Consider the following 26512-nt stretch of genomic DNA (forward strand, 5'->3'; position numbering starts at 1 on the left):
TTTGATGGAAAGGAACAGCAAAGTCACATTGCACACAGACCTGCATTTTTTAAAAAAATTTTTAAAATTATTTATTTATTTATTTTAAGCTCTTTATTGGAATATAATTGCTTTACACTCTTGTACCAGTTTTTGAGGTACACCAAAGTCAATCAGCTGCATTTATACACATATCCCCATGTTCCCTCCCTCCCGCAACTCCCCCCCACCCTCCCCATCCCGGCCCTCTAAGGCATCATCCATGATCGAGTTGATCTCCCTTTGTTATACAGCAACTTCTCACTGGCTATCTATTTTACAGTTGGTAGCATATATATATCTATGCTACTCTCTCACTTCATCCCAGCTTCCCCTTCTCCCCCCGCCCCCCAACCTCGTGTCCTCCAGTCCTTTCTCTGCATCTGCATCCTTATTCTTGTCTTGTCACTGGGTTCATCAGTACCTTTTTTTTTTTCTTTCTTTTTTATTTTTTTAGATTCTGTATATATGAGTTAGCATACAATACTTGTTTTTCTCTTTCTGGCTTACTTCACTCTGTATGACAGACTCTAGGTCTATCCACCTCATTACATATAGCTCCATTTCATTCCTTTTTATAGTTGAGTAATATTCCATTGTATATATGTGCCACATCTTCTTTACCCATTCATTTGTTGATGGGCATTTCAGTTGCTTCCATGTCCTGGCTATTGTAAATAGTGCTGCAATAAACATTATGGTACATGTTTCTTTTTGGGTTATGGTTTTCTCTGGGTGTATGCCCAGTAGTGGGATTACTGGATCATATGGTAGTTCTGTTTTTCGTTTTTTAAGGAACCTCCAAACTGTTTTCCATAGTGGCTGTACCAACTTACATTCCCACCAACAGTGCAGGAGAGTTCCCTTTTCTCCACACCCTCTCCAACATTTGTTGTTTCTAGATGTTTTGATGATGGCCATTCTGACTGGTGTGAGGTGATACCTTATTGTGGCTTTGACTTGCATTCCTCTAATGATGAGTGATGTTGAGCATCTTTTCATGTGTTTGTTGGCCATCTGTATGTCTTCTTTGGAGAAATGTCTACTTAGGTCTTCCACCCATTTGTGGATTGGGTTATTTGCTTTTTTGGTATTAAGCTGCATGAGCTGCTTGTATATTTTGGAGATAAATCCTTTGTCTGTTTCTTCATTGGCAAGTATTTTCTCCCATTCTGAGGATTGCCTTCTTGTCTTGTTTATGGTTTCTTTTACTGTGCAAAAGCTTTTAAGTTTCATGAGGTCCCATTTGTTTATTCTTGATTTTATTTCCATTATTCTAGGAGGTGGGTCAAAAAAGATCTTGCTGTGATTTATGTCAAAGAGTGTTCTGCCTATGTTTTCCTCTAGGAGTTTTATAGTGTCTGGCCTTCCATGTAGGTCTTTAATCCATTTGGAGTTTATTTTTCTGTATGGTGTTAGGAAGTGTTCTAATTTCATTCTTTTACATGTAGCTGTCCAATTTTCCCAGCACCACTTATTGAAGAGGCTGTCTTTTTTCCATTGTATATTCTTGCCTCCTTTGTCAAAGAAAAGTTGCCCATATGTTCTTGGGCTTAACTCTGAGTTCTCTATTCTGTTCCATTGATCTTCCTTTCTGTTTTTGTGCCAGTACCATACTGTCTTGATCACTGTGGCCTTGTAGTATAGTTTGAAGTCAGGAAGCCTAATTCCACCCACTCCATCTTTCCTTCTCAAGATTGCTTTGGCTATTCGGGGTCTTTTGCATTTCCATACAACTCGTAAGATTTCTTGTCCTAGTTCTGTGAAAGATGCCATTGGTAATTTGACAGGGATTGCGTTGAATCTGTAAATTGCTTTGGGTAGTACAGTCATTTTCACAATGTTTATTCTTCCAATCCAAGAACATGGTATGTCCCTCCATCTGTTTGTATCATCTTTGATTTCTTTCATTAGTGTCTTATACTTTTCTGCATACAGATCTTTTGCCTCCTTAGGCAGGTTTATTCCTAGGTATTTTATTCTTTATGTTGCAATGGTAAATGGGCAAGTTTCCTTAATTTCTCTTTCTGCTCTTTCATTGTTAGTGTTTACGAATGCAAGAGATTTCTGTGCATTAATATTGTATCCTGCTACTTTACCAAATTCATCAATTCGTGCTAGCAGTTTTCTGGTAGAGTCTTTAGGGTTTTCTATATATAATATCATATCAACTGCAAAGAGTGACAATTTTACTTCTTCTTTTCCAATTTGGATTCCTTTTATTTCATTTTCTTCTCTGATTGCTGTGGCTAAAACTTCCAAAACTATGTTGAATAATAGTGGTGAGAGTGGACACCCTTGTCTTGTTCCTGTTTTTAGAGGGAATTCTTCCAGTTTTTCCCCATTGAGAACGATGTTGGCTTTTGGTTTCTCATATATGGCTTTTATTAGGTTGAGGTAATTTCCTTCTATGCCCATTTTCTGGAGAGTTTTTATCATAAATGGATGTTGAATTTTGTCAAAAGCTTTTTCTGCATCCTTATTAACTGTTTCTTGTATTTTCTGTATTTTGTTATCAAGATTTTGTATCATTTTTAGTATCATTACTCTGAATTCTTTTTCTGGCATTTTTCCTATTTCCTCTTCATTTATTTGGTCTTGTGGGTTTTTTTCCCTGCTCCTTTGCCTACATGGTGTTTCTTTGTTTTCTTATAGTAGTCCAAACTTCAGAAGTTGCTTGTCCTGGCAATAAAGAGGTTTAAAGAAGACTGTCCAAGCCCCAGACTAATGGCAGAGTGTTGAGTCAAAGAAATACTAAGTCAAGGAAACACATACATGTATAAGACACACAAATACTGAATCCAACAAAACATAAGGCACTAGAAAGACCTGACAGAAGAACCCCAGTATGCTATCAGATATTCAAAGAGAAAACCAACAGGAATTCAAAACCAAAACAGAATAAAACAGAAATAAAGGCAAAAGCAAACAAACAAAGAAATAACACCACACACAAACAGACACAAATCCAGGGAGATATTGAAAGCTAAGATCAAATATAATAAAGAGCTAGAGTACCACCAGACAGACTGAAGATTCTCAGAATGAAATCAGACACTTATACTAAGAACTAAGATAAAGACAAAAACCTAATAGTAAATACCAAAGCAATGTGTCATCTGGAGCATAAAGCAAGGAGACAGAGCAGACCGATAATATTGCTTATAAGTATATTAAGATAAAATAAACTAAAAAAGGTTAGAAGACAGGGCAACAGAAGAGCCTAGTGTGATCGGAAATATGAAAAAAAAAATAGAAATTTGTAAAAGATAGAGATGTAAAGAAGGTAGGAGAGATACAGTCAGCACTACAAAAAACTTAGCTAGAAATAGAAATATATGAAAAGGCTAAAAATAAAAATAGAATAAAAAATATGTTATAAAACTTTTAGGTCCCTTAGGACTAAGATCGTAATTAAAAAAAAAAAAAGAAAGAAAAAAAGGAAAAGAAAAAAAAAACTAGAACTGATCCCAGAATGGACCAGTTCAATAGAATTAATACTAATATTTCTGTTTCCTTGAGGTCTCAGCTGTAAATGTCCTTCTACCTGCCTTGGGTTTTTTGTATTCTTCTGCGACCAGCAGAGCTTCCTTTATTGTTTGTCTGTAAGTGCTGGTGTGTGGGGAGAGAGAGGGTACAATAGTGGCTCCTTCCCCTGGGAGTGAGTGAGCAGTGGTACTCTGTCTGGGTCACTGCAGTTCAGTCAGGTGTGGCAGTGCCTGTTGCAGAGGGAAGCTGGTGGCTCAGGTGTAAACAGAATGTCTCAGAGTTGGGCCACTCTGTGGGCTCTTGGCTCTCTGCTGCAGGCACTCTAAGCCAGCCCCACCCAGGGGCCTTTGTTATCCCTGAGTGAGTTAGCTTGGCCCACAGGGGTCCTTCCTCTGTCCATCACAGGTGCTGAGAGAGAGGCTACGCCCACGACTCCTCCCCCCCTGCTTGTGAGTCAGCAGTATCCAGCCACCACTATGGCCTTACAGCTCTCTGCAGTAGGCACTCTTTGCTGTGGATTTCTTCCCTCCTGTCCTCTCGGTCCGTCTCCGCACTGCCAACAATGTTTCTCACCCTGAACCAGTTCTCTGGTTACCATGCTCCCGCTCCCAGAACCCCTGCTTAGCTGTGAATCGACGTCTCAGTCTGAGCATGCAGAGCCGTGGTGCGGACCTTCCGTGTGTTTCTCACTCCCTCCCGTCTGCCACAGCTCAGCCGCTTCACCCTCCTTGAACCATCATAAATGCCTCCGCACTGACCCAAGGAAATTCCCTATTGGAGAAGGGGTTTCCCCGTCAGATAAGGGACTTTTCCCCAAATTTGGCAATCTTCCCTCTGTCTCAGATCCCCCCACCCTAGGGTGTGGGACCCATCCCTTTCCCTTCTTCTCCTCCTCTTTCTCCTTTTTTTTTTTCTTTCCTCCCTCTGTCCTACCCGGTTATGTCGGGATCTTTGCAGTCCTCTCTGGTGTCTGAGGTCATTTGCTGGTGTTCAGCTGGTTCTCTGTGGGAATTATTGCGTCTTTTGTTGTATTCCTAATGCATCTGTGGAGAGGGATGCACTCCACGTCCCTCTACTTTGCAGCCATCTTTCTTCCCCAGACCTGCATTTTGGGAGGAATATTATGATCACTTTTATATGTAATCTACCACACACATACCTCACACATTTTAATTTAAAATATTCATTTACTTTTTGACATAGACTCAGTGTCTTTCCTTTGAGTGTATTTCAGCTGATTGAATTCTTATTTCTCTTGTTCATGTATACTTCCCAGTGAACCAGCCATGATTTCTAAGTTTTGCTTCCTTAAAGCACAACAAGAACTTGAGGGACTTCCCTGGTGGTCCAGTGGGTAAGACTCTGTGCTCCCAATGCAGGTGGCCTAGGTATGATTCCTGGTTGGGGAACTAGATCCTGCATGCATGCCGCAACTAAGAAGCCCACATGCTGCAATTAATAGTCCTCATGCCACAACTAAGAAGTCTGCATGCTGCAACAGAGAGCCCACATGCTGCACATAAGAAGTCTGCATGCTGCAACTAAGAAGCCCACATGCTGCAAGTAAGAGTCTGCATGCTGCAAGTAAGAGTCTGCATGCTGCAACTAAGAGCCCATGTGATGCAACTAAAACATCCTGCATGCTGCAACTAGGACCTGGCGCAGCTTAAATAAATAAATATTTAAAAAATTAAAAAACAAAACAGAAACCCCCCAAAACCCCAAGAACTTGAAGTCATTTGGGGAAATGACTGAAATGGGGACGCCATCCAGATTTTTATAATCCTCCCCCCATTTTTTAGTGTTTCTCTCACAACTAAATCAATTGCAGTTTATTTTTAATGACCTTTTCTGTCTTTATCTAGTGTTTTAAAACATTGACTTGAAAATTACATACTTTTTAAACTCAGATTTTACAGATTTAAGTGACACAATTACACTACACAATTACAACAACTGATACAAGTGTTCTGAGCCATTTGAGTAGTAAGAACAGCTGATTCTTGATGACTGTACAGCTCCCCTGGTGGGCATCCTGGAGCAGGCCAAAGCACCAGTCAGTCAGGTTCCCAGAGGGGCTTAAGAGCCTCAGTTTAGTGAAAGTTGGTTAAGAGCTTTTAATGTACCTGCCTACTAGAGCTGTTGTGAAGATTAGCTGTGAAAACACCCTTGAAGTGCTTGGAACACTCTCTTAGCGCCTGTAAATGCTCAGTACCATTAGTTGTTGTTCTCATCATTATCATGATCTTTTGTATTATTGTTGTTATTATTATCATTGTTAATCAGTCCAAGGAAAGACCTTGGGATAGGGTGGAAATGGCATAAGAAAGAATAAAAATGATAGCCCCAGTACCATCAAGTAATACTGGAGGGGGGACAGTGAAGTTAGAAAGAGATGATTTAACTACCAAATTAAAAAACTCATACGAGAGCACCTAGAAGGTGGAGCTCTGTGCAACAGTTGATTCAGGCAAGGAGCCTGGAGAAATGGGCATGTTAGTTAAGAATTATAATTTCAACATATTTATCTGATGCATGATGATTTAGAAGGATTCCTTAATGCTGGTTCACAGACTGCTTGCTTGCTCCTGGGAAACTTGTTAAAAATGCAGAAATTCTAATTCCTGAGTCTGTAGTGAGGCCCAAGAACCTGTATTACTAAAAGCTGCTCAGGTAGATTTCGATGCACAGCCAGGTTTGGAAAGTCATGCCATGAAAACATAGAGCACTGGAAGTCAAGAAACTTGGGCTGTAGTCCTGGGTCCAGAATAAACTGCTATAGGACTCCCTCAGATATCTGTCTTGAGGGTCCAGGGAGAAGTGTGTGAAGTGTTTTATCCCTTGTAGAACCCTCGGCACATGTAAGGGGGGGATTGTTAGGATAGCAGCAGGTACTCTCTGTGTTTGAGACCAACCCAGTCAATCAAGATTCCTCTGCCTGGTCTGCCCCCTCTCCATCCCTGGCAGCCAAGCAAGGGACCTGGCCTACATGATCTAAAATCCCTTCCAGCTGTAAATCCTTTAACTGTGTTTTCTGTTTTGCAGACACCAAGCTACTATAAGTTCATGTGGATTCTTATGGATTGTATTTCTGCAATTTTCATTGTTGCCATGTTTTATTTCCATTGGTAAGCATTTATTTGTAATTTTAAGCGATTTTTCCCAAAATAAAAATATAAATAGTCCTTATGGAAATTTGAGAAAAAAGTTACATTCTTCCCATAATCCCATGTGGTGAATTCTCAGGGAGACATGGTTTTATTATCTGAACCTCCCATTTCTTCTTATGCTGCCTGCAGCTCCTCACACCCCTTCTACCTCCTCAACACGAGACCGTATTCTAAGGATAAGGACTCTCACTAAAGCTTAATCAAAGCCTGTTACTACAGATTCAGTGTGAATCAGTTGGGAGAGGACAGGGGTTGAAGGTTGTTGAGAACAAGTGTCTCTACCTTCCCACCTTCCACAAAATTGGACATGCAGGGTGCTATGTAAGGAGCAAGAGAAAGTTGACAAACTGGGAAGCCTGAGTTTTAGTCCTGGCTTTTCCCTTAGTTTCCCAGGGGTGACCCTGGGAAAATCACTGCCCCTTTCCAAACCATAATCTTATTATCTGTCCCAAAAAATGACATTTGAGAATTCTTGAGGAAAAATGCTACAGGCTTGCAAGGTTCAGGGTGGCAGAAGGGACATCTGGTAGAAGAATTTTAGCTAGAAGAGACCATGGTTATTTAGACTTCACCATGCCCATCATTTCCTCATTTGAGTTATCCTTTAAAGGGGGAAACTACAAACACCGCTTAAGGGAGGATTTCCCTGGATTATGTTCTTTTCTGGCCACTGCCTTGAATTATTGCCTATTTTAGAAGAGGTCTGTGAGGCTCATGGATAGTCTGCTTCCTTCCAGGTGGAGAGAGAACCAAAAAGAAAAATTACTCAAGAGGACCAGCATTCACACAGGTAAAGTCAGAGGCCTAGCCCACTCTCTTCATTCCTACCCATTGCCTCCAGGATACAGGGCCTGCTTTTCATGTTTCTGACAAGAGTTGAAAGAGTGGGGACCAGTGAGAAGTTGGGAAAATAGTCTGGGCACAAATTCTGGAGGGCCCTTGGCATCAGGATTCATTGTGGACTTTATCCTCTGAGCAATGAGACTCCTTGGAAGATATTGAACATTTTTTGTTCACTTCTTCATATGTTGATGCAATGCACAGTTATTCAGTACCTACTTTGTGCCAGGCACTATGAGAGAGACTGAAGTAACTGAAAGCTGTCTATAGAGGGTGACATAAGAGAACAGAGGTTCTAGCCCACAGAGAGCAGTGAGGAAGCAAGCAAAGGCATAGCAATTGATACTATTGGGCCAGGCACCTAGGTCCAGGACAGAGAAGCTGCCATGCTCATGAGGGCTGAATGTGCTTTATGTGGCTTCAGTTGTGGGTAAAGATGGAGGGAGGAAACTGTGGAGGGGGAATGCTGGAATAGAGCCTAAGCTCTGCATATAAGCAATCAGGAGGTAGTGAATTTCAGACAAGAGCTCATGTGAACTTTTGTGTAAAGGGATAGAATAGCAGAATAACTTATTATTCAGCAGAAAAACTCAGAGGCTAAGTGAGATACGTCGAATAAGGAAAGGGAAGCTAGAGTTAATTTATTTTTCAGGAAGTTGTGGGGATAATCACACAGTGAGTTACTGGTTTGGAAAGCCAGTGCAATGTCAAAGGGAAAACCAGTTAGGAGGCAGAGGACTGTGCAGTACAAGATATAGTTTCCTCCCACAGCTCTTGGAGCCTTAATTAAGTTGATACAATCACAAAATCATGAATTAATTTCTTGTGGACAATGGTGAAGATCATGAGATGCCCTGTACTGGTTGGCAGAGGGTTAAACTCATACATTACTTAGAGTTGCAGGAATGGATCCAAAGGGACTATGAAAATATAAGTTCAGAAATTTGAATAAATTAAATGAAAGGAAATGGACTTTCATTCTGTGAAACTGAAGGTTTAAACCAAGCTCACTCAAATCTCTTAAGGGACAGAGAGATCTCAAGTCACTCTGAATTACATGCATTTTTAGACGATCACTCTGCTGGCTGTTAAGAAGTCTGAAGTCTGTGTTCCAGCTCCCTTATGATATTTTAGTAGTTGTATTAGTAATCTAGGGCTGCCATAACAAAATACTGTGGACTGTTTGGCTAAAAGAACAGAAATTGATTTTTGCACAGTTCTGAAGTCTAGAGGCACAAGATCAATGTGTCAGCAGGTTTGATTTCTTCTGAGGCCTCTCTCCTTGGCTTGCAGACAGCCACTTTCTTGCTGTGTCCTCACATAGCCTTTCTTCTATGCACACACCTCCACCCACCCCGCCCAGTGTCTCTCTGTGTGTCCAAATTTTCTCCACTCTAGTCAGATTGGATCTGAGCTCACCCCAATGGCCTCATTTTAATCACCTCTTTAAAGGCCTAGTTTCCATATATAGTCAGATTTTGAGGTACTGGAGGTTATGGCTTCAACATATGAATGTGGGGCACAAAATTCAGCCCATAACAGCAATCCAGTGAAGAAGTGAAAAGAGTATGGAAATATTGAGGAAAGCATGAATGAGAGAGAAATTTTGAAGGAGAGCTCAAAGAACTGTTTAAATTGGGATAAAAGACATGGCTATAATGCCTTAGAAAAGTACTCAGTTAACTTGACCTCAACTTCCAACCATCTTGAAATGGTGATAAGAAAATAAGGTGAGTAGGAAAGAAATTAAGAATTTTTCCTGTTTTTAATAGTTTTTAGTTGCCCATTTAGAGAAACCAATTTTGCCTGATTTAAATAAATGTGTTAATAGGCTGTTTGAGTACCTCCAAGAGACACCTAGAAGGGGCGGGGACAAGTTTAGAATCAGGAAAGGAACAAGGAAGACGGGAAAGAATCCAAAACCACAGCCCAGATCCATTCAAGTTGGGGAGAATAGAGCCTTGAACACCAAGCATAGTGTCACATCTTGCACCTTGACCACCTCTGAGATGGGCATGTATTGCTGCACCTGCTGCTGCTACCAGAAGGCTTTCATCACCTCTTTAGCCTTAGAATATATTTTTCAGCCCTTTAAAGAAGTTGATCCTTTGTCTTCTGTCTCATATAGTTTCTTATGAAAAGTCTTCCAAAAAGATCTTTTTTTTTTTAAATCATTGTTCCTCTACTTGTAATATGTCCCTTTTCCCTGGCTGCTTTTTAAGATTGTTTCTTTTATCACTGGTTTTCAGTAATTTGATTATAGTTTATCTTGTTATATATGAGTGTGTATATGAGTGTGTGTGTGTGTGTGTGTGTGTGTGTGTGTGTGTGTCCATCCTGCTTGGCATTTTCTGAGCTCCTTAGATCAGTCACAGTATAATTTTTATCAAATTGGATAAATTTTCAGTCTTTATTTTTCAATTTTTTTGCCTCTACCTTCTTTCTGGGATTCCAATTACATAGATGTTAGACAGTTTCATTTTATTCTATGTTACCGAAACTCTGTTCATTTTTATTTGTAGCCTATTTAATTTCTGTGCTTCATTTTGGATAGATTCTACTACCATGTGTATTAGTTTTTTATTGCTATAGAACACATTACCAGAAGTTTAGAAGCTCAGTACAACACAAATTTATACTCTCACAGTTTGTGTGGGTCAGGGGTCCAGGCATGGGTTTGTTGGGTCCTCTGCATAGAGTCTCACCAGGCTAACATTGAGGTGTTGGCCTGGGCAGCAATCTCATCTGAGACATAGAGTCTGCTTCTAGGATCATTGGTTGTTGGCAGAATTTAGTTCCTTAAAACTGTAGGACTGAAGTGTCCCTGTTTTCATGATCACTGTTGACTGGTTTTGATTTGAGTTTAGAAACCATATCCAGTCCTAGCCATCTGGCCCTCTCACAATGTGACAGATTTTTCTTCAATGCCAGCAGGAGAATCCCTCTTTGTAGTAGATGGATTCAGAGCGAAAAGGACAAAGGAAGCAAAATCACAGACAAAACAAATAGAAGACAAGTTAAAACATGGTCAACATTAATTCAACCATTTTATTAATTATGTTAAATACAAATGGATCAAATACTCAAATCTAAGGCAGAGATTGTTAGACTAGATAGAAAAAAGCAAGACCCAATCATATGCTGTCTACAAAAGAAATACTTCAAATACAAAGTTACAAATAGATTACAAAGTGAAAGGATGGGACAATGATATGCCATGCAAACAGTAAGCATAAAAATATTTTCTGAAAAAGTAAACTTCAAAACATGGAACATTACTGGAAACAAAGATTTCATAATGATAATAGGGTCAGTATATCAGGAAGGCATTATAGTTATAACTCTGTTTTCAGTTAATAACAGAGTTCCAAAACATGTTAGACAATAGCTGAAAGAGAGATCATTGTTGGAGATTTTAACATTCTTCACTCAGTGCCTAAAAGAACAATTAAACACAAAAAATAAAACAAGAAAGAATATAGAAGCCTGAACAACACTTTCAGCCCCCTTGACCTAATTGACATATAACATTTTACCCAACAACTGCAGAATATACAATATTTTCAAGCGTATATGGCATATTTCCCCAAATAGACTACATGATAATCCATACAACAGCCTGGGAGAGACAGCTGATTTACCTAAAAATAGAAAGAAACAGAGAATTAGGCAAAATAGGAAACAGAGGAATATGGGCCAATCAAATGAACAAGACAAAAACCTCACTCAGAAAAACAACTAAATGAAGCTGAGGTAAACAATCTACCTGATAGACTTTAATGTAATGGTCATAAATATGCTCATCAAACTCAGGAGAGGAAAGGATGAACATAGAACTTTAACAATGAGGGAGAAAATATAAGATAGTACCGAACAGAAGCTATGACTGAATTGAAAAAATACACTAGAGGGGTTCAACAGCAGTATAGATGATGTAGAAAAATGAATAAGCAAGCTAAAAGATAGAATGGTGGAACTTGCCCAGACAGAGCAGCAAAATGAAGAAAGAATTTTAAAAAGTAAAGATATCATATGGAACCTTTGGGACTACATCATGTAGAATAACATTTGCATTATATGGGTCTCAGAAGGAGAAGTGTGAGAGAGAAAGGGTCAGAAAAATTATTTGAAGAAATAGTGATTGAAAAATTTCCTAATCTGGGGAAGGAAACAGACACCTGGGTCCAGGAAGCCCAGAGAGCTCCAAATAAGATGAACCCAAAGAGATACACATAAGACACCTTACAATTAAAATGGTAAAAGTTAAGGGTAAAGAGGTAATCCTTAAAGCAGGCAGAGAAAAATAACTTGAGGCAATAAAGGAGTGGTGTGACATATTCAAAGTGCTGAAAGGAAGAAAAACTTCCCATCAAGAACTCTCTACCCAGGAAGTTTATCATTCAGAATTGAAGGAGAGATTAAGTTTCTAATATAAGCAAAAGCTAAAGGAGTTTATCTCCACTAGACTGGATCTGCATGAAATATTAAAGGGACTTCTTTAAACTGAAAAGAAATGGCACTAACTGATAATAAGAAAATATACACAAATTAAAATCTCACTGGAAAATGTAAATATATAATAAAGGTAGGGGATCAATCACTTATAAAGCAAGCATGGAGGTTAAAAGACAAAAGTAGTAAAAATGACTAAAATTATAATAATTGGTTAAGGAATGCATAAAATAAAAAGATGTAAAAAGTGTCATCAATAGATGAATTTCAGAAGACTAAAATCTTACAGATTATGTCCTGTGACCACAGCAAAATTAAATTAGAGGGCTTCCTAGGTGGCTCAGTGGCTAAGAATCTGCCTGCCAATGCAGGGGACACAGGTGTGATCCCTGCTCCAGGAAGATCCCACATGCTGCGAAACAACTAAGCCCGTGTGCCACAACTATTGAGCCTGTACTTTAGAGCCCATGAGCTACAACTATTGAGCCCATGTGCCACAACTACTGAAGCCCATGTGCCTAGAGCCCATGCTGTGCAACAAGAGAAGCCACGACAGTGAGGAGCCCGCACACCACAAAAAAGAGTAGCCCCCACTCACCGCAACTGAAGAAAGCCTGCATGCAGCAATGAAGACCCAACACAGCCAATAAATAAATAAATAAATTTATTTTAAAAAATTAAATTAGAAACAAATATTAATGAGATACCTAGATAAGACTCTAGATGCTGGAAATTAACATATTTCTTAACATCCCATTGATCAGTGACTAAATCACAAGAGAAGTTGGAAAATATTTTAAACTAAAGGATAATGCATATACAACAGCCAAATTTGTGGGGTACAGCTAAAGCAGGACTTAGAGGAAAATTTCTAACTTTAAATATTAGAAGGAAGATTGGTTTAGTACTAAGGTTCTTCCTTAAGAATCTAGAAAAAGAAAATAAATTTTTCTCTAAGTAAAAAGAAGGAAACACTAAAGACATCAGGAATCAATGAAATAGAAAAGATATAAACAGAGAAAATGAAAAATTGGTTCTTGAAATGGTTAATAAAATTGATAAACTTTTAGTGAGAGAGAGAGAGTGTGTTTGATTGCCAGTATGATAAATGATGGATGAAAGAGGAAATATCACTCCAGATCCTAAACATAAAAAGGAATATTACAAACATTTTTATGCCATTATATTTGACAACCTGAAGTAGAGAAATTCTTTGAAATACAAAACTTACTAGAATTTAGAGAAGACGATACAGAAAATTGTAACAGCCCACTATCTATTGGACTCATATTTGTGTATTAAAAACTTCACCATAAAGAAAAATCCAGGCCCAAAGAGTTACTGGTTAATCAAATATTTAAGAAATAAGAAGGAAGGGGGGAAGAAAAGAAAAGGGAAAGAAAGAAAGAAAAAGAAAGAGAAAAAGAGAAAAAGAAAGAAAGAAAGAAAGAAAAGAAAGAAAGAAAGAAAGAAGAAAAAGAAAGGAAGGAAGGAAGGAAGGAAGGAAGGAAGGAAATGAGAAGAAGAAAGAAAAAGAGAGGAAGAAAGAAAGGGAGAAAGAATACAAATCCCATACCAACTAAGAAGAAAGAGGAAGGAATACTTCCCAGCTGATTCTTTGAGGTCAGCAATATACTCATATAAACCTGACAAAGATGTCAGATACTAAATATACAGATCAATATCATTCATGAACTTAGACATAAAAATCCTGAACAAAATATTAGCAAATTGAATCTATCAGTATATAAAAAGGATAATACATCATGAGCAAGTGGGGTTTATCCCAACAGTGCAAGATGAAAGCTCTGGGCAAACTAGGAATAGAGTGAAATTTCCTCCAACTGGTGGAAAATATTTACAGAAAACCTACAGTCAGTATCATTTTAATGGTGAAATAATGAATATTTTCCCTCTAAGATCAGAAAGAAAACAAGGGGCGCCTGATCAAGATGGTGGAATAGAAGGATGTGGAGCTCATCTCCTCTCACAAATACATCAAAAAACATCTACAGGTGGAAAAATTCTCACAGAACACTTACTGAATGCTGCCCGAATATCTCATAAAACCAAAATTGCAAAAAAGATCACCACATAACTGGGTAGGAGGAAAGGAAAAAAATGGAATTCAGATGGGACCTGTACCCTAGGAGGGAGCTGTGAAAGAGGAAAGGTTCTCTCATCCTGGGAAGCCCTCTCACTGGTGGGGAGATCAGCTAGGACAGAAAGAGAGCTCCAGAGGCTCGGAGGAGGGTGCAGCAGCCAGCTTGCAGCAGGCAGAACAGAGAAAGACCAGCGCAGAGGGTTCTGGCCACCTCCCTGCACTACCTAGCCCGAGACACGTGTCTGCTGGTGTGGGGGTGGGGACTGGGTGCTAAAACTTGGGATTCAGAGGACAGACCCAGAGAGAAGATGGGTTGGATGCATGGAGACAGCCTGATGGGGCTGGAGTGTGGTCCAGGCCGCAACTGGGGGTGTGCACAGGAAGGAGCCCAGGTCCACCATTGTTAACATACGTGCCCAAAGGGAGGGATGGGCCCCCCGCCACAGCAGCCTCATACTCAGTGTGCTCACAGTGCGCAGGGCTCTGCCACTGAAGCCTCCATTGTTAATGTGCACACTCAAAGGGAGGGACAGGCCCCTGCCATAGCAGCTTCACTCAGCATGCTCACAGCAAGGGTGGCTCCATCTCTACGAGCTCTGGGAGCACACAAGTACTGGTGGGTTGCCCATAAGTGGAAGTGGGGTTGAAATCCCAGCCAATCCCTAGGGGCTGTGAGACTTCAGAAGCGGGTCTGAAATATGAGTGTGCAGCAGTTGTGCAACCCATGGACTTATGCACTACAGCTAGCTATGTAAACTCAGCTTGTGTGGGATATCCAAGCAGATTACTGGTATTCCTGTGGCTGAGGCAGGTCCGGTGATAGTGGCTGCAGGCTATGCTGTGCAAGCACTTTGAGGTGGAGCCAGGGTTAGAACTGACTCCACAGCTCCCACAGCAGGTCCAAATGTGTGACTATGGCAGTTTTGGTGCCTGACCTCAGCGGTTCTGCACCAATGGATCTGCACTAGAGGCATTGTGAATACAGTGACTGAGGGACACATAGGCTGATTGCCTGAATTCTCATGGTTGAGGCCAGGCTGAGGGCAGTGCCCAAAACAGTGCACTTTTGTGAGCCCACACAATGGGTGACAGGTGACACCAGAGAGTGCACTTCCCAGTATAGTAAGTTCCCTACATATGAATGAGTTACATTCCGAGAGGGCGTTTGTAAGTCCAATTTGTTTGTAAGTCCAACAAAGTTAGCCTAGGAACCCAACTAACACAACTGGCTATGTAGTACTGTACTATAATAGGTTTATAATACTTTTCACACAAATAATACATTAAAAACAGACACAAAAATAAAGAAAACATTTTTAATCTTACAGTACAGTACCTTGAAAAGTATAGTAGTGTAGTACAACAGCTGGCATATAGGGGCTGGTATCTAGTGAACAGGCAAGAAGAATTACTGACTGGAGGAGGGAGAAGAGGTGGGAGATGGTAGAGCTGAAGGATTGTCAACAATAGGAGACAGAGGGAAAACTGCAATTTCACTCATGCCTGACACTGATGGCACAGGTTCTAGTTCCTTGCTGGATTCGATTCTATCTACCCTCTTGAAAAAATGGTCCAGTAATGTCTGGGTAGTAGCTCTTTTTTCTTGTCATAGATGACACAGTAGCACTGGATTGCATTCTGAACGGCTGCTACACCCTTTGTATATCATTCTATGTTTGAGTCCTGTGCCTCAGAAACTAAAAGTGCCTCCTCAAATAAAGAAAATCCCCTTTGCCATTTCCTGCATCATGAATCTCTTCGGTTCTTCAGTTACTTCTTCCTCCTCTTATCTGTCTTTGTCCTTTCTCTGGGCCTCCAATTCCATCAAGTCTTCGTTAGTAAGCTCCTCGTGTTGTACAGCAAGGAGTCCAGTGAAGTCTTGCAAATCTAGCTCCAGCTTCTTGCTGAGGGATACTAAGTTGCTGAAGACCTCTTTGGACTCCTCATTCACCTTCTCAAATCCAGGAAAATTGTGAACAAACTGTGGGCAAAGGTTCTTCATACCCCATTCATGGTGATGGCTGTAACCTCATGCCAAGCAAAGTCAATGTTTTTTATGGCCTTGTAGATGTTATAGTCCTTCCAAAATTGTCACAAGGTTGTTCCTGATTTGTCACTTGTCTTTACTGCCTGGTGAAAAACGTGATGTAAATAATATTTCTTGAAAGTCACTATAACTCCCTGGGCCATAGGGTGGATGAGTGACAGTAGTTAGTGGCAGATGCACTACTTTGGGATCAAAGTTGTTCATGAATGGGGGTGGCCCAGAGCATTGTCCTGCAGCAAAAGAATCATTCTTCAAGCAATATTTTTCTACCTCTGGGATAAAATGGTAGAAAAACCAGTCCAGGAAAATGGCCTGAGTAACCCAGGCTTTGGGGTTACTCTTCCACACAACAGGAAGAGAGCCCTTGGCTATGTTTTAAGGGCTCTTGGGTTCTCTGAGAGAAACTAAGAGAGGCTTCAGCTTAATATCACCAGAAGTATTGGTACCAAACAACAGAGTTAGCCTATCCTTTGCTGCTGTATAGCCTGGCACCAACTTTTCATCTTACAGTGTAACTTTGGTCTGGTAGCCTCTTCCAGTACAGTCCTAATCTTATCCACATTAAAAACCTGCTCAGGTAAATAGGCACCTTTGTCAATAATTTCTCAAAACATTTCAGGAAATTCCCGGGCAGCTACCGTATCTGCACTTACTGCCTTGCCACTTACTTTCACACTGTGAAGGTTGGCTTTAGCCTTGAACTGTTGAAACCAGCTATGGCTGGCATTAAAACCAACCATTGTTGGCACCCTCTGATTCTTCACCATGTTTCTTCTTCAAGTCTTCATAAACACTTTTAGCTTTCTCTTGAATCAGCATTAAGCTGAGCAGGACTTGATGCTGATGCTGATCCTGCATCCACACACTGAGAAGTTTCTCCATCTCCTCCATCACTTTTCCACACTTCTTCAATATTATTGTCGACATCATCAGCACAGCAGACTTCATGTGTTCCATGATCTTGTCCTTGTTCTTTAGAATCAAGCAGATGGTCGAATGGTTTTTGTTATAAGAACAAGCAATGTCTACCATCTTTTTGCCTCACTCCGCTCTCTCAATTATTTTCATTTTTGTTTCCATCATTATCGCTTCGCGCTTCTTAGCAGTACCAGCTATATCACCGTGGCTTTTACACTTGCTTCTGGACATCCTGGACTTGAAATAAAGATACTATACTACTATACTCTATACAGTACTGTACAGTAAAGTACACACAGCATAGCCACTTGTAGAGGACGCATGCACATTACAATGTATGCCAGATACATGAACTAACTTATGTGATTGGACATGAGAATGCATGTTTGTATCTTTGAAAGTTCACAACTTGAAGGTTTGTATGTAGTGGACTTAACTGTACACAGCTCCTGTGGAGGAATACTCAGTGGATTGTCTCCCAGCAGGAGTACTCCAGCCCCACCTACCTCACACCGCATTTCAGAAATGGATATGGGGATGTCTTCTCTAACAACTGGGGAGCAGACCCTACCCCCAACATGGCTGTGACAACCAAAGAGCAAAGAGGAGGCCCCACTAAACATCCCTTGCAGACTCTGGTCACAACAACAATAATCACACCCTCTGTTAAGGGGATAATAGCCAACAAACACTGAGGAAAGATGAGGCAGGCACCTGTACTGAAAACAGATCTCACACCAAAAACTTAGACTCATGGAGGCAACAAATGGACACTCCCACATGAAAACAGCTACTTTAGACCATATAGTAGATAACTGTTTCTCCCAAACTCAGAGTCAGAGAAATAAGAGTAAAATGAGGAAGCAGAGGAACCACTCTCAATTAAACAATCAAGAGAATTCCCCTAAAGGAACAAACAATGAAACAGACCTCTCCAATTTACCAGATCCCAAGTTCAAAATGGAGGTAATAAAAATACTAAAGGAATTAAGAAGGCCTATTGATAGAAATGCAGATTATTGTAAAAAGGAACTAGAAATTATAAAGAGGAGCCATTTAAAATTAGAAAACTCATTTGCCAAGACAAAAGCTGAGCTAAAGGCAATAAATAGCAAACTAAGTAATGCAGAAGAATGAATAAGTGATCTGGAAGATAGAACAATGGAAATCACCCAATCAAAACAGCAGACAAAAAGACAAATGAAAAAGAAAATGAAAGCAATATATAAGATGTATGGGATAATGTAAAAGTTGCCAATCTACATGTAATAGGGATCCCAAAAGGAGAAGAAAGAGAAAGGGGGATCAAAAATGTATTTGAAAAAAGATAAGCAAAAACTAAAAGAATGCAGTAATACTAAACTTATCCTAAAATAAATACTGAAAGGTCTTTGCAAGAATCTATAGGAAAGAGAAAATCACAATTGGAAAGTAAATGATTTAAACCAGTATGCAAGTTAAAAAAAATCAAAAAAATTTTTATGAAACTGATAACTACAGTGCACAGCGCAAGGATATAATGAAGATGTAAAAGACATCAAAATCATTAAATGTGGGGGAGGAGAGTAGAAAAATGTACTTTTTTAAAAACAATGTTTCAGTCTATGTGACTACCAGTCTAAAGCAAGTAGATATAGTAATAGGTTAACATACTTGAAAAACAGTGTAACTACAAATAAAAAGTAAACAGTAGATTCATAAAAACCAAAAAGAGAATATAAGCATAATACAAAAGAAAACCACCAAACCACAAAAGGAAAAGCAAAAGAAAAAGAAAGGAACAAAGAAGAAATACAAAATCAACTGGAAAACAAGATTTTAAATGGTAATAAGTACATATTTATCAATAATTAGCTTAAATGTGAATGGACTAAATGCTCTAGTCAATAGACAAAGAATGGCAGATTGGATAAAAAAAACAAGAGTATATAACATGTTGCTTACCAGAGACCTACTTTAGGGTGAAGGACACATATAGATTGAAAGTAAGGAGATGGAAAAAGATATTTCATGCAAACAGAAGTGACGAGAAAGTGAGGGTAGACATACTCATATTAGACAAAATAGACTTTAAAACAAAGACCATAAAGAAAGATTAGGAAGGACACTGTAATAATAAAAGGATCAATACACTAAGAGGATATTAAACTATTAATATATATACATCTAATATAGGAGAACCTAAATACATAAAACAAATAGTAACAGACATAAAGGGAGACATTGATGAGAATAATAGTGGAAGACTTTAACACCCCACTCACATCAGTGGAGAGATCTTCCAGACAGAAAATCAATAAGGCAACAGAGATCTTATATGATACAGTCAAAAAGTTAAACAATTGATATTTTCAGGACATTACATCCAAGAAAACCAGAATACACATTCTTTTCAAATGCACATGGAACATTCTCTGGGATTGACCACATACTAGGGCACAAAACAATCCTTAACAAATTTAGGAGGATAAAAATTATTTCAAGCATCTTTTCTGGCCACAATGGCATAAAAATAGAAATCAACCACAGAAAAAAGAAGAAAAAAACAATTATATAGAGACTAAACAACATGCTACTAAAAAACAATGGGGTCAACAATGAAATCAAAGAAGAAATTTAAAAATACCTCGAGGCAAATGACAATGAAAACAACCATACAAAATCTGTGGGCTGCAGCAAAAGCAGTTCTTAGAGGGAAATTTATAGCGATACAGACCTTCTTCAAAAAACATGAAAAAACCTCAAATAAACAATCTAACCTACCACCTAAAAGAATTAGAAAAAGAACAAATAAAACCTAAAGTCAGCATAAGGAAGGAAAAAATAAAGATCAGAGAGGAAATAAATAAAATAGAGATTAAAAAAAAAAGAAAAAAAAATCAATAAAACCAAGAGCTGGTTTTGTTGAAAGGGTAACAAAATTGACATACCTCTAGCCAGGCTCACCAAGAAGGAAAGAGAGAGACCCCAAATAAACAAAATAAGAAATGAAAGGAGTAATAACAACCAATAGAGCAGAAATACAAAAAACTGTAAGAGAATACTATGAACAATTATATGCCAACAAATTGGACAATCTAGAAGAAATGGACAAGTTTCTAACCAAAACTGAATCAACATGAAATAGACAGTTTGAACAGACTGATCACTAGAAGTGAAATAGAATCTGTAATTTTAAAATCTCCCTGCAGACAAAAGTCCAGGACCAGATGGCTTCACTGGGGAATTCTGGCAAACATGCAAAGAAAAACTTATACTGAACTTTTTCAAACTCTTTCAGAAGGGAACACTCCCAAAGTCATTCTATGAAGCCACCATCACCCTGACACCAAAACCAGACAAAGACACTATCAAAAAAGAAAATTACAAGCCAATATCTTTGATGAACATTGATGCAAAAATTCTCAAGAAAATATTAGCAAAGGAAATCCAACAACACACAAAAAAGATGATACACAATGACAAAGTCGGATTCATCCCATGGTCACAAGGGTAGTTCAACATACGCAAATCAACTAATGTGATACATCAACAAAAGTCAAAAAACACAAGATCATTACAATAGACACAGAAAAAGCATTTGACAAAATTCATCCATTCATGATAAAAAATTCTTATCAAAGTGGGTATAGAGGAAATATCTCTCAACGTAATAAAAGCCATTTATGACAAACCCACAGCCAACACAATACTCAGTGGTGAAAAGCTGAAAGCCTTCCCACTAAAATCTAGAACAAGACAAGGATGCCCACTCTCACCACATCTGCTCAACATGGTATTGGAAGTCCTAGCCACAGCAATCAGATAAGAAAAAGAAAAATAGGTTTCCAAATTGGAAGAGAAGAGGCAAAATGGTCATTATATGCAGATGACATGATACTATATATAGAAAACCCTAAAGACTCCACACAAAAACTACTAGAACTGGTAAATGAATTCAGCAAAGTAGCAGGATACAAGATTAACATACAGTAATCTGTTGCATTTCTTTACACTAACAATGAAATATGAGAAAGGGAAAGTAAAAAAAAAAATCCTTTTAAAAGTGCATTAAAAAAAAAACACGCAAAAACTTAGGAATAAACCTGAACAAGGAGGTGAAAGGCTTATATGCTGACAACTATAGAACATTGATAAAGGAAATTGAAGGTGATTGAAAAAATGGGAAGATATTCCATGCACTTGGATTGGAAGAATTAATATTTTTTAAATGGCCATACTATACCCAAAGCAGTCTATAGATTTAATGTGTTCCCTATTAAATTACCCATGACCTTTTTCACAGACCTAGAACAAATAATCCTAAAATTTATATGGAACCATAAAAGACCCAGAATCAGCAAAGCAATCCTGAGGAAAAGGAACAAAGCCAGAGGCATAACCCTCCTAGATCTCAGACAGTATTGCAAAGCTACAGTAATCAAAACAGCATGGTATTGGCATAAAAACAGACATATGGATCAGTGGAACAAAATGGACAGCCCAGAAATAAACCCACACACCTACAGTCAGTTAATCTTTGACAAAGGAGGCAACAATGTACAATGGGAGAAAAGATAGTCTCTTCAGCAGTTCGTGTTGGGAAAGCTGGACAGCCACATGTAAGTCAATGAAGTTAGAACACACCTTCACACCATATGCAAAAATAAACTCAAAATGGCTTAAAGACTTAAATGTAAGACATGACACCATAAAACTCCTAGAAGAGAACATAGGCAAAACATTCTCTGACATAAATCATACCAATATTTCTTAGTTTAGTCTCCCAAGGCAAAGAAATAAAGGCAAAAATAAATGGGACCTAATCAAACTTATAAGCTTTTGCATAGCAAAGGAAACCATAAACAAAACGAAAAGACAGCCTATGGACCAGGAGAAAATATTTGAAAAATACACAACTGACAAGGGTTTAATTTTCAAAATATACAAACAGTGCATACAACTCAACAACAACAACAACAAAAACCCAATGAAAAAATGGGCAGAAGACCTAAAGAGACATTTCTCCAAGGAAGACATGCAGATGGCCAATAGGCACATGAAAAGATGTTCAACATCACATTACTATAGAAATGCAAATCAAAACTGCAATCAGGTACTACCTCATACCAGTCAAAATGGGCATCATTAAAAAGTCTACAAATAACAAATGCTGGAGAGGGTGTTGAGAAAAGGGAACCCTCCTGCATGGTTAGTGGGAATGTAAATTGATGCAGCCATAATGGAAAAACAGTATGGAGATTCCTCAAAAAACTAAAAATAGAGTTGCCATATGTTTCAGCAATCCCACCCCTGAGCATATATTCAGACAAAACTCTAAATTGAAAAGATACATGCACCCCAATGTTTATAGCAGCACTATTTACAATAACCAAGACATGGAAGCAACTTAAATGTCCATTGACAGATGAATGGATAAACATGTAATATATATATATAAGATGTAATATACACAATGAGGTATCACCTCACACCCATCAGAATGGCCATCATCACAAAATCTGGAAACAACAAATGTTGGAGAGGGTGTGGAGAAAAGGGAACTCTCCTGCACTGTTGGTGGGACTGTAAGTTGGTACAGCCACTATGGAAAACAATTTGGAAGTTCCTTAAAAAACTACAAATAGAACTACCATATGATCTAGTCATCCCACTCCTGGGCATATACCCAAAGAAAACCATCATCCCAAAAGAAACTTGTACCATAATGTTTATTGCAGCACTATTTACAATAGCCAGTACATGGAAGCAACCGAAATGCCCATCAACAAATGAATGGATACAGAAGACGTGGCATATATATACAATGGAATATTACTCAGCTATAAAAAGGGATGAGATGGAGCTATATGTAATGAGGTGGATAGAACTACAATCTGTCATACAGAGTGTAGTAAGTCAGAAAGAGAAGGACAAATATTGTATGCTAACTCACATATACGGAATCTAAAAATGGTACTGATGAACTCAGTGACAAGAACAAGGATGCAGATACAGAGAATGGACTGGAGAACTCGAGGTATGGGAGGGGGCGGGGCGTGAAGGGGAAACTGAGACGAAGCGAGAGGGTAGCACAGACATATATATACTACCAACTGTAAAATAGTCAGTGGGAAGTTGTTGTATAACAAAGGGAGTCCAACTCGAGGATGGAAGATGCCTTAGAGGACTGGGGCGGGGAGGGTGGGGGGGACTCGAGGGGGGGGGGAGTCAAGGAAGGGAGGGAATATGGGGATATGTGTATAAAAACAGATGATTGAACCTGGTGTACCCCCAAAAGAATTAAAAAAAAAAAAAAGATGTAATATACAATGAAGTACTACTCAGCCATTAAAAAGAATGAAATAATGCCATTTGCAGCAACATGGATGGACCTAGAGATTATCATACTAAGAAAGAGAAAGACAAATACCATATGATATCACTTATATATGGAGTCTAAAATATGAAACACATGAACTTATTTGTGAAACAGAAACACACTCACAGACATAGAAAACAAAATTATGGTTACCAAAGGGAAAAGGGAAGGGGCAGGGAAAGATACGTTAGGAGTTTGGGATTAGCAGATACAAACTACTATGTATAAAATAAAGAATAAGTTCCTACTGTATAGCACAGGGAATTATGTTCAATATCCTTTGATAAACCATTATGGAAAAGAATATGAAAAGAATATATATAATTGAATCACTTTGCTGTACACCAGAAACTAACACAACATTGTAAATCAACAATACTTCTATTTTAAAGAGTAATAAAACAAGGATATCTGCTCTCACCACTTCTATTTGGCCTTGTACTGGAGATTCTAGCCAGTTCAGTAAGATAAATAATAGGCATAAAGGAAGAAATAAAACTCTTGATTTGCATTTATGATTATTTACGTTAAAAATTCTAAGGAGTCAAACAAAAAACCTACTAGAACTAAAAAGTGAGTTAAGAAGTGTCTTTCTTAAACTCTAGCACCTTGATGAATTGAGGACCATAGGAAAGTCTGCCCAAAACCTGGGTAGGGAGAGAACTAGGAGAAACAAACTTGAGAGGGTAAGTGAGGAGCTGACATTTTAAAAATGACTAGAATTTTACCACATGACCGGCAAAGTTGGAGAAATGACATTTGAGGAATCTGTGTTTTTGTCTTTTCTATCCTGCAGAATCTCAGAGTATAAACGTCCGAACAGGAAAAGGTGAGAATCAAGAACCTTCACATATATCCATAGATCCTCCCACCCGAGTTATGGAAATCCCTTGGACTCAAGCAGCGCTCCACCCAGCTTTAACCAAGAGTGTAAGGAAACACCCAGACTCTAGCCATTTTTCAGTAGTCCCCATGAAGAAAGCCAGCAAACCAGAGCAAGTCAGCAAAACCATCAAGACATCAATGCCTGGCAAGGATGACATTAGACAACTGGTGTCCACCATGAAGGCCTCTGAACCCACCCAAGCACCCATCTGGGAGCCTACCAGAGAGGCGCCCTTCCAAACTTCATTGTCTGCCGTAGAGGCGAATGAAACAATTTCCTCCATATACATCCCTCATCCTGAAAAAAAAACTGAAAATTTCCCCAGTATTGAATCTTCTGAAGAATCCTCTTTTATGTTTTCCACCACATCCAGCCCATCCTTCTCCTCCTTAGAGCTGTCTTCAAAGAAGAATTAGCCACAACTTGCCCCCTTCTTCCTCTTTGTCTCTGTGCCTGAGCATGGTGATGGTGTGGAGAGATCAAGAAAGGAGTGCAGAAGAGCCATTGAAGCTCTCAGGAAAACCATTCTGGGCTAGTCTTTCTATAAAGTCTGTATCTCAAGAGGACAGGCAAGGGAAAAATAGTTGTTATAGTCTTGGAGGTGGAGCTGGTTGTTCTCTGGGTGTTACAGGTTTTATCTCATCTGTGGTGAACATCAGCATGTAAATAAAGGCAACCTCTCAGGAACTCAGAAGGTAAATGGTGTATTTTTTGGACCCCTCTGTGGTCACTCAGGCTGATAAAGACTAGGGATGAGTGCCAAAGTGATGCCATCCAGAGTCAGAGAAGGAGAGGTGGCATGGGCATGAGTCGGGGGCAAAGATCTCATCCCACACATACATTCTGTCATCCAGAAGGAAATGGGGATGACAGTTGTTGGCTGATTCCCCAGTGGGGTAATGGGCATAATCCCATGCCTACCCAATGATTCTAGGCCAAATCAGAGCCACAGCAAGTGTCTAGAGCTTTATCAACCTAGAGAATCTGAAGAAATGCCTGGGATATACCAAGTGAAAGAAGTGGTGCAATGGGATAAAACTGGACTATTTTAAAATATGTTATTAATCAAATCTAGGCATAAGCTCTAGAACCTTGTCTTCTTGACTGATACCAAGAATAGATATTGCCTCTCCCTCAGATAAAATTTAATCTAGTATACTTAATCTAGTCAAGATTATCACATCAAAATTAGGTCAAGATAAATCTAATTATTTATACATATAAATAGTTAAATAATTATTTAAATTAAGAAAGTTTAAGACCTATCACCAGGCAGAACATCATTAATTGCCAAAGGAACTCATTCAGACAGTGATAGTTCTTGGAATCCAGAAAAAAAAAGTGACATGTTTTAGGATTGGAAGAAGCCTGGGAAAAATTGGAACTGGAATTTGAAGATTGGGTAGGATTTGGAAAAGTAGAGGAACAGAGAGTGCACATTAAGTAGGCTAGACAACATTAGTCAAACAAAACTTTAATAACAATCTTTTTTGTTTTTTAAAAAACTTGTGGTAAAATATACATAACATAAAATTTATCTTTATTACCACTTTTAAGTTACGGTTCAATGGCATTAAGTACCTTCACATTGTTGTGCTGTGCAACCATCAATGGAATTTTTTTCTTTCAGCTTTCTTGCGGTTTCCCTTTGCATGCAGTATCTTTTTCCATCCCTTCACTCTGTATATCCTTAAAGTTGAAGTGAGTCTCTTGTAGGCAGCATATAGTTGGATCTTGTTTTTTTATTCATTCAGCCACTCTATGTCTTTTTTTTTTTTTGGTGCCCTAAGTTACCCCTTCCCACCCCCCAACCATGTGGCATTTGCACTTGGGATGCTGAAGCTACTTACATCCCTGTTTTCCTGAACCAACCTCCTATTTTATCTTAACCTCAATTTATTGTTATTGGGTTTTAGGAGGAAGTAACATGATTGAATTAGTTCACATTGTGAAATAACTGATACATCCATAACTCTTCAATAAGTGTTGATAGTGTTTTGTTTTAATTAATTAATTAATTAATTTAAATTTATTGGCTGCATTGGGTCTTTGTTGCTGCATGTGGGCTTTCTGTAGTTGTGGAGAGCAGGGGCTACTCTTCATTGCAGTGTACAGGCTTCTTATTTGCAGTGGCTTCTCTTGTTGTGGAGCATGGGCTCTAGGCGCATGGGCTTCAGTAGTTGCAGCATGTGGGCTCAGTAGTTGTGACTCACAGGCTTAGTGGGCT

General features: G+C 38.9%; 1 protein-coding gene across 1 annotated transcript in view; it reads left to right on the forward strand.

Annotated features, from left to right (window-relative positions):
* LOC130860906 (glycerophosphodiester phosphodiesterase domain-containing protein 4-like) overlaps window positions 1-24725 on the forward strand; it is a 123798-nt gene extending 99073 nt beyond the window's left edge. The window contains exons 13-15 of the mRNA XM_057749444.1: window positions 6553-6635; window positions 7415-7467; window positions 24196-24725. Coding sequence (XP_057605427.1) covers window positions 6553-6635; window positions 7415-7467; window positions 24196-24701 — 642 coding nt within the window. The 3' untranslated portion in view covers window positions 24702-24725. The remainder of the gene's footprint in view (window positions 1-6552; window positions 6636-7414; window positions 7468-24195) is intronic.
* Window positions 24726-26512: the final 1787 nt, after the last annotated feature.

This window comes from Hippopotamus amphibius, chromosome 9 (assembly GCF_030028045.1).
Source record: "Hippopotamus amphibius kiboko isolate mHipAmp2 chromosome 9, mHipAmp2.hap2, whole genome shotgun sequence".
Lineage (NCBI taxonomy): Eukaryota > Metazoa > Chordata > Mammalia > Artiodactyla > Hippopotamidae > Hippopotamus > Hippopotamus amphibius.